Source organism: Planococcus citri, chromosome 2 (assembly GCF_950023065.1).
Source record: "Planococcus citri chromosome 2, ihPlaCitr1.1, whole genome shotgun sequence".
Lineage (NCBI taxonomy): Eukaryota > Metazoa > Arthropoda > Insecta > Hemiptera > Pseudococcidae > Planococcus > Planococcus citri.
This window is the reverse complement of record NC_088678.1, coordinates 31,950,689-31,960,100: the sequence shown is the minus strand read 5'-3', so window position 1 is coordinate 31,960,100 and position 9,412 is coordinate 31,950,689. Positions and strand designations below refer to the sequence as shown.

Here is a 9,412-nt window from a genome sequence, read left to right as displayed (position 1 = left end):
ACAATAAAGTGAAAAGTGCCAAAACTGGACTTATGCAGTTTCTTGATTAACTGATTCAAGTAATAACAACGAAGTAATGAATAAAAACATGCTGATAAAATTCATAAAACTGTATTTTAATTATGGTTATATCTACTACATTTATATTGTTGTACACCAATGCAGTATGCACGTAGGTATTCTCATTTCAGTTGTATATGTATTTACTAAAATTCCAACTGCCTGGAAGCCATTTCGAAAGTTTTTGGATCATTTCATTTGCCATATTTTCTGTACAAAATCGATGCGAAGATTCATTAATTTGAAATGTCTACTTTTTGTATTAAAATATCTATACTTAGATGGAAGATATGTACTTAAGATGTCTGAATAGATTCTCACACTCACCATTTCCATCTTGTTGCTCAATTATCATCGAAAATCCGAATGTAAATGATAGAAAAAACCAAACCAAAATAATGTTATACATTTTATTAATGAGAAACTTCATTCGTGGCATTATGAATGTATCGTGACAGATTTTTGTCTCGTCACAGCAACAACTTTACATGTACGAATTAGGTACCTACATACATAAATTCTGACGTGTTGAATTCTGATTCAGTATTCCAATCCTGCGGTAGAATCAAAAAATTAAAAAATTTGTGAACTAGACCTCATTTTTTGTTTATTTGATCGATTCGAAAAAAATCTCAGTGGAAAATAAAAATTCCAAAAAAGCTCATTTTTTAAAAAATTGATTAAAAACATTTGTCAAAAGTACTTTTTCAAAACAAATAAAATAAAAAAAGAAATTAAGTAAAAAGAAATAAAAAAACAAAATTAAAATTTTTTTCAAATTCATTTTTCTATTTTTTTAAAAAAAGTGCTTGTAAAAAAACGCTCTGGTCCACCCTGATCACTCCTTGCATTGGTCTCCGTATTTTATTCCAACATTTGTCAAAAAATGTTCCCCAAAAAAGGGCAAGGTGTTTATCCAAAGTATGCTTTCACTCATTCATTACATCCAATGAAACCACATCATTAAGTTCCAAAATCAACCCAATAACATTTTTTACTTTCTCGGATTTGGATGATACCTAATCAAATAAATACGCACATCATTTCCGAAATGGTTTCAAGGGACTGGGGGGGGGGCTGTGAGTCAAAGTGAAACTTGTGTTGATCTAATTTAATAGGATTCACATGGGCCTTTGAGGGTTAATTTTAACCTGCCAGAATTTCGGATGGATCGCGTTTTTTTTTTTGTGGTCTTTTGGTGGCAGATTACAGATTAGAAGTCGAGTTTATCCATCTTTGTGCATGAACATACATACTTAGGAGATCAGAAAAAAATATACCTTCTCGTAGTTCTACAAATTGTTTAGGGATAATTTTTGAGATATTAAAGTGACCATTAACTTCTGAATCATTTTGTTTTTGATCGGGAATCCTCTGAAATTTGAAATAATGTGAGGGAAATAATACATACAAAATCGTTAGGAATCGTTTTATTAAAGCTAGAATAAAATTAAAAATCGTTATGATTGCATCAGGTTCTTATCTGTTCGTCGTGCTGGCTAGTCGTATGCGTTATTATACCTGTGCGTCGAGTTTGCTGTGTGTTTAGAGCTCCGTTCTTATCTTGTATTACGTGTAAATGTAGTTATTCGACCTGCTTCGTTATAACGTGATACTAGTTTCATCCTATGGATGAAGTTGCAACTCTCAGGGCCGAAAATGCCCAGTTAAAATCACAAATTGCATCTCTAGATTTTCAAGTTACCAGCCTCCAAGCCAGACTGGAGCAAATGGTAAAAATTCAAACAAATCGTAACCAAAAACGCCCATCTTCTGTGTTATCCAACTCTCCACAATCTCAGGGGAAGAGTGAAGATGAAGATAGTGATGATAAAGTGGAAAACCAAACTGATAAAAATGCGAGTAAACCACCGCCAATATTCGTCGAATCTGTTTCAAATATGAAGTTCTTTGGACAATTTCTTAAAGAACAAGGTCTCGAGACTTGTGAACGAAAAACCCTCTCTTCTGGGAAAGTTAAACTGCAGTGTAAATCAGTGGACGATTACCGTAAATTGATTCAAGCATTTGATAAAGAAATAATCGAGCGTAAATACGTTGCAATGGGTGAAATTGTGTTTCACACATATCAAGTCAAAGAAGATAAACCGTTTGTATGTTTTATTCGCCATCTTCATCCAACTACGGACACTTCTGAAATCAGTGATGAATTGTCTGGCCTAGGTTACAATGTACGTAACATTATGAACGTTCAGATTAAAAAAAAGTCCGAAGGTAAAATCATTACCACACATTTGCCACTTTTTCGAGTCGAACTTGAACCTGACAATAACAATCAAGACATCGAAGATATTGACACCCTCCTGCATGCAAAAATTAAAGTGGAACGACCTAGAATCCCAAAAAATAAGGCGGATCGAATTCCGCAATGCAAAAGATGTCAAGACATTGGACATAGTCAACGTTACTGTAGAAGATCACCCCTCTGTGTGAAATGCGGCAGTAATCATCTTACATCCGAGTGCAAGAAATCTAAAAAAACACCAGTCAAGTGTGCCAACTGTCAGGGTAACCACACTGCAAATTACAGGGGCTGCCCTGTCTTCAAAAACAAGATCAAAGCAATTATCGATCCATCAGCTAAATCTACCAACCTGCATTCATATGATAAAAAAACACAGGACGATACCCCTGCATCAACTCAAGTAGGCAACTCCTATGCCTTAGTGGCCTCTAAAAACACCTCGGAGGGACATGGTTCCGAGCCAAAGTCATCGTTGGACTCAATTATGTCCAAATTGAACGAATTATTTGATTCAGTAAACAAGATAGACTCTAGGGTCAACTCCCTTGAAAGTAGCTTAAGCAAGCTCACTACCACATCAGTTAAAACTCGTTCTTCAAACAAGTAACAATGGAAGTATTTACAAAAATTGTTACTTGGAATGCTAATGGCCTCATCGGAAGGAAACTTGAATTGGAGCAATTTCTGGTATCTCATAAAATCGATATAGCCCTGATCTCTGAAACTCACTTCTCCAGCCGATTCGATATCAAAAAAATGAGGCATTATGACATATATTCCAGTAACCATCCTAGTGGTAAAGCTCAAGGTGGTGCCGCCGTCATTATCCGCAAAGGAATTTCACACTTCGAGCACCTGAAAATCCAAAATCCAAATCTACAAGCTGCCTCTGTAACCATTCAGATTAATGATATTGCTACAAATGTTGCAGCAATCTACTGTCCGCCCAACGCTCGACCTAGTGCTGATAAGAATACCTTCACAGACCTATTTGATAAACTAGGTACCAGATGGATATGTGGTGGTGACTTCAACGCAAAACATACAACCTGGGGCTCCCGGAGTACTTCTAAAAGGGGGCGTGAGCTCCACAAGGCAATCTGTGATGGCAATTGCTTTCCGATTTCTGATGGAAAACCTACTTATTGGCCTTCCGACCTAAATAAAGTGCCAGATGTCATCGACTTCTTCATTGCCAAAGGTTTATCAACAAACTACATTGAAGTAGTTAGCATCGAAGATCTGTCCTCGGATCACTCTCCCGTGCAGATGACAGTTAGTGCAACAGTTATCAAGAAAATACTCCCACCCAGTATATGTAACAGAAACACAAACTGGGACCTATACAGTGAAGAGGTCTCTAGAAACATCAACCTGAATACCAGACTCAAAACACCTAATGAGCTAGACGATTCTATTGCTAGCTTTTCCAACATCTTGTTAAATTCAGTTGCTACAGCCACCCCAAATAAAGCAACCGTCTCGAATAAGGAAATCTTATACCCAGAGGAAGTGCTCGAAATGGTCCAAAAACGCCGCAGAGCCAGGAAAAAGTGGCAGCACTCCAGACATCCTGCTGATAAAGCAGCATTCAACAAATTGAACAAACTCACCAAGCAGCTACTGTATACAGTTAATAACAATTCTTTTGAGGACTATGTCTCAGCCCTGGCACCTAATAAAGCTAGCAATTACTCTCTCTGGAGAGCCACAAGGAAAATAAAAAGACCAATCAATCGAATTCCTCCAATCAGAGACATCAATGGGCATTGGGCCAAGAGTGATGAAGAAATCGCCGAGGTTTTTGCAGATCATTTAGCCAGAACATTCACTAATAACAATATCCAGTCAGAAGTTACACCTAACTTGAACTTCTCATTACCAAGTTATAGTACATTCGTTACACCCAAGGAGACTTCTAAAATAATCTCTCAAATCAAGTCCAGAAAAGCTCCTGGTAATGATAAGATAACTCCCATAATGGTGAAGCAACTTCCTAGGAAAGGTATCCTGTTTTTGACCTACTTATTCAATGCTGTCATCCGCCTCAAATATTTTCCATGCTCTTGGAAATCTGCAAAGGTCATAATGATCCTCAAACCTGGGAAACCTGCTGAAGATCCCTCTTCTTATAGACCAATCTCCTTGCTGCCAATCTTCTCCAAAATGATGGAAGCAGTTCTTCTCAAAAGGATGGAAAAATTCACAGTAGAGATCATTCCTGAGTACCAGTTTGGATTCCAAAGAAAGCATTCAGCTATTGACCAGGTTCATCGTGTGGTCCATCAGATCGAGGGTGCCCTGGAGGATAAACAGTTTTGTGTCATCGTTTTTCTTGATGTGAGCCAGGCTTTTGATCGGGTCTGGCATGACGGCCTTCTTCACAAGTTGGGTTCAATTTTGCCCGCCAACCTATGTGAAATTATCAGTTCTTATCTCAAAGAACGCAGATTTGCTGTGTACTATAATGGTGAAACCTCATATGAACAGACAGCTGAAGCTGGAGTCCCACAGGGAAGCAAATTGGCCCCCAGATTATATCTACTGTTCACTTCTGACATGCCTACAAATCCTAATGTGATTGATGCAACGTTTGCAGATGATACTGCAAAAATCTCAATACATAGAGATCATCAAGTTGCAGTAAACAACTTACAAGTGGCTATGGACAAGTTTGCCAAGTGGGCAAATTGTTGGAAAATCAAATTAAATGAGAGTAAATCTTCAATGACCACATTTACCTACAGAAAATATGGCTATGCTAATATTTCAATCAATGGGTCAATCATCCCTCTGACAAATGTTTCTAAATACCTCGGATTGCATCTTGACTCCAGACTTAATTGGAACCACCACATCAAGGTAAAGAGAAAGGAGCTCGATTGCCGACTCAAAAACCTATATTGGCTACTAGGCAGAAATTCCAAACTTAGCCTAGAAAATAAACGTCTTGTTTATAACTCGATACTTCGGCCAGTCTGGCAGTATGGAGCGCCTCTTTGGGGATGCGCAAAAAAGGCCAACAGAGACATCATCCAACGTTTTCAAAACAAAACACTGAGATTGATGAGCAACGCCCCTTGGTACGTTAGCAACAGAACCCTACATAGGGACTGGAAAATTATGTCAGTGGACGAAATCGTCAGGATATCAGCAAAATCACACTCAAAACGATTATACCAGCATACCAACTCGGAAGCGATACAACTACTGGATAATAACTTCACAAGAAGACTTGCCAGAACAAAGACCACGGATTTCTTCGTGTAACTCTTCATTAAATGCCGAATAGGTAGAAAATTGGGCATTGGTCCGCTTTTCTTTTCTCCTCACACTATTGTAAATTTGTGTCTGTAAATTGTATGTGGTGAATGCCTCACGGCAGTTCTACTGTTTCTTTGTTAAATAAAAAAAAAAAAAAAAAAAAATGATTGCATCAGTTGTTGAAAAATTTATTGATAATTACATGAGAAGAGAAATGCGAAATACTTTTTTGTATGCTTATGTGTATAGGCTCAGGTACTTAAGTACATTTATTTTTAAAATTCGAATTTGATTCTTTTTATTAATTAAAGTAAAGAAATATCGTATATTTCTGTGCATAGGTATGCTCCTCAGAATCGTTGCTATGTGAAATAAAATTATTGCAACATGCTGGCATGAGAAAGAGTAGGTACATATTATAATATTGTGAAACTGGCTATCGAAGAGGGTGCATCTACCGCGTAGATTTGTTTTCACGATTTCGGCCCATTTTAATTTCGTCTTGAGAATCAACTACGATTTGCGGGTATGGTCCTTCCTCCTGGTGTTGAATAATTTTGCCTAATTGATTCGACTTATGTGATTGAGCTGGTTGATTATTATCGATATCGTTCGTCTGCAGTTGTGTATCGATATTTAAATCTCCCTCGAAATCCAAATACACGTTGAACAGTTTTTTAATTTCTTCTGTGCTTGGAATACAACTTACCGCGTATCGCAAAGTATCCTCTGGAACATTGGGAAGCCAGCTCCTCATATCGCCTTGCTTTCGCGTGTCGCATAATTTGATTTCCTTACTGGGTGGTTTATCAGGTGTATTTTGTACTATAATTAATGTAGCCGAGTTATTCTTTTTTTCGTGAAGCAGTTTGTACCATGTATTGGAAATCCTAGTTCCCCAAATCATACTACTGGTTGATGAATCGACTACTTTGGTGTAAACGGTTAGAAGTTGATTTTTCGAATGTAATATTAGAGCTAGTTTCTTGATAACTGAGTCAATTTCTGTCATCAGTAGCTGTAACTGGTCCCAGAGTGGAGCTATGATAATATAATGATTGATGGTTTTTTTCCACATCTTCACAGCTATATGTTGTCTAGGCACCATCAAGTTTCGAATCATTTTGGGCTTTTTCTGCAAAGTATTTTTAAAATTAGTTTTTTCGAATTTCAGTCAGATATCTACCATGGTGTTACAATTTGTTTCAAAATTACCGGATCGTTTTGTTTGTCGTATAATTTTGCCTTTGATTCGTAAGTTTTCCCATTGAACAGTAAAGCAGCGGTACTGATTGTCGGATTTTCTTCTTCTTCTTGCTTTAGTCTTTCTTCGTTGTATAATTTAAAAATAACCGGTGTCATGATGCTATGCTTTGTCCATACAGCCATCCGTGTTGACGTATCGACACATAGTTGATATATTGGAAAGAAAGCTGTGTCCAATTCAAACAGTAGCGGATGCTGAAAAAAAAACAAGTTGCACATGGCAAAATATACCTACAGATAGTCTTTGAGAAAAACTTCCATTTTTATTTTTAAATGCACGTTTTTGAATATTTTTATGTTGTTGCTCATATTTTTGATAGTCAAAAACATTTTATTAAAATTGGTTCCCTGCTCACGTAGTTCATCTTAACCTGAGCCGCTCCAGCTTTGAGAATCTCAGTGTCTGGAATTCGGTTGCTTGGAATTTTCCCATGCTCTTTCAATTCAATCTAGTACCTTTGTTTGGACCCAAAGACACTGTTTCGGGTATCTCCTTATAGTTACGTAGATAAACAATGGAAGTATTGAATGAAAATTCGCTTACTTTTTTTATTTTTCTGTTTTCCAACTGTGTCAACCTTCCAGGCTCTCCACAATACTACAAAATACGATTTTTTTCATCAAATTGATGGAAATTTTACCTATATTTTACGAAATGATCTGATGTGGCACTTACATAGAAACCAAATGAATATAACTTATGTTTCTTTGAAAATCCGCATGATTTTATTTCCTCGGTTCTTCCGTCGATCTCCGCTCGAAGCAGGGGTCTCACTTCCTCTGTACATATCTTGCTATGACCCTCGCCAAATGGTTTTCGAAACAGACAATACTCATATTCGTAAAACATATTTTGCTTCTTTGAAATTTCGGATAGATTTGTTTGGTCCTGACCTTTTTCTGCTGGGCAAGCTCGGATTACGTTTTGGTCTTGCAGCGTTGGAATATATGTGAGTGGAAGTTGCAAATAATTATCAGGATGCGCGTCTACGTTTACGTTCAACACAAATGTTTCGGATTCCATACCCTGTGCATCTGAGAAAAATAATGAAATAATATTTTTGTGGCAAGATTGTTTTTCGTTAGCTGTATTCACTTCAAAAAAAAAAAAAAATGTAAACTCTGAACGCAAGTATGCACAATTGCACATAAATGTTTGCGTGGGCTAACAATAATAAGTTATGGTTTCGTGAAAAATTGCTGCTTTCGATTTTATGAGGAAATTATCCTCCTTGAATCCCAGTTTATGCAAATAATATAGAACTGTACTCAGAATGGGTTGCCTATGTTACTCGTGAAGGAGTTTATTTTGTGACAGGACACCCTGTATAACTTCTTTTATTGATTGTTTTAAAATTTGAAATGGAAAAAAATAAATGTCAAAACAATTCACCTTGAATTACATTCTTATAAAATGTTATGTTAATCTCATAAGAACGTAGAGGGACAGAGAGGCGCGGGTTAATCTGCACCAACTTGTCTAAATTTTTTTTTTTTGAACTATAAGTACCTACCCCTGTAGGAAAAAAAATGAGGAGGTAATGACACCTGAACATTTCGAAAGTTCTGTAATGTGGTCAACCCTTATATGTATTGTATACCTATTGAAATATTGCAATAACAGATCCTCACCTGTGTGCACTGCTGAGTAAATAAATGCGAAAAAGTTGACGATTAGTAGAAAATAATTATTCATTTTTCCGATTTCTACTACTTTTTGAAAAAGTAACGTGTCGCGCAAAATATGATTCTATGGTACATGATGTGAAAAAAAATCGGAATTGTACCTAAGTTGTTGATGAGCGATGAAACACTTGTGTCAATACTGAAAACTTGTGGTAATTCTGACTTCTTCTTTAAACAATAAGTACACGATACCTGCGCCTATCGGTGATATTACAGCATAATACAATTTTTCGATTCATTGCTATGACGTAAAGTGGAAAAGATATTATGCAGACATATTTTATGTTACTGTCCTAAAAAATGAGCATTATCCAAGTACGAGACTGATTGACGAAACAATTCCATACCTCTTACCTATATTGAAATGAATCCCAAAAATAGATATCACATTTTTCATCGCCAGTGAAGCTTGAAAAAGTTGTACTTGACGATTAAAAAAAAAATAGGGAATAATTAATCCAAAAATTAAATCTGAGCCTGAATTTTCTCAATTTTTTTGGAATATTTTTCGGAAATTAATCACTGTTTGCCTGAAAAATAACATGAGGAAGAATGGAGAGTGTGTGGAATATTTTATAGAAGCCCCTTTTCATCATTTTTAGGTACTTACTCGTACATCTAATATAGGTTAGTTGTATCTGTACCTACCTCTGTACCTGGGTAATTCTCAAAAGGTGGTAAATTTTGTGTCCACAGCAAATTTCTCAATGGTTTTAGCATTTTTTTTTTTTGGTCCATACAAGCATCACCTCCCTTATATTTTACACTTGATATTGAGCTGTTCGGCCCCCCTTTCATTGGTGTACATTCGATTTTATACCCCAAATGTCCTTCGACTTGCCTGTCTCACACCATGTTTTTGAAAATGAA

The 9,412-nt window shown here is 36.5% G+C and overlaps 1 protein-coding gene across 1 annotated transcript; it reads right to left on the bottom strand.

The window, feature by feature from the left end:
- Positions 1 to 5,782: 5,782 nt before the first annotated feature.
- Positions 5,783 to 8,618, bottom strand: LOC135833684 (uncharacterized). Its single transcript, XM_065347446.1, has 5 exons — positions 8,489 to 8,618; positions 7,533 to 7,891; positions 7,401 to 7,454; positions 6,806 to 7,051; positions 5,783 to 6,725 (listed from the first exon to the last, which is right to left on the bottom strand). Exons 1-5 carry the CDS (start codon positions 8,550 to 8,552, stop codon positions 6,045 to 6,047), a joined length of 1,404 nt encoding a protein of 467 aa, XP_065203518.1. The 5' UTR covers positions 8,553 to 8,618; the 3' UTR covers positions 5,783 to 6,044.
- Between the last annotated feature and the right edge of the window lie 794 nt (positions 8,619 to 9,412).

Coding starts and splice junctions, on each gene's coding strand:
- LOC135833684 (XM_065347446.1), bottom strand. CDS start 8,552: ATGAATAATTATTTTCTACTAATCGTCAACTTTTTCGCATTTATTTAC. Junction 7,892..8,488: donor TTACTCAGCAGTGCACACAG/GTGAGGATCTGT, acceptor TATTTTTCTCAG/ATGCACAGGGTATGGAATCC. Junction 7,455..7,532: donor TATATTCATTTGGTTTCTAT/GTAAGTGCCACA, acceptor CGTATTTTGTAG/TATTGTGGAGAGCCTGGAAG.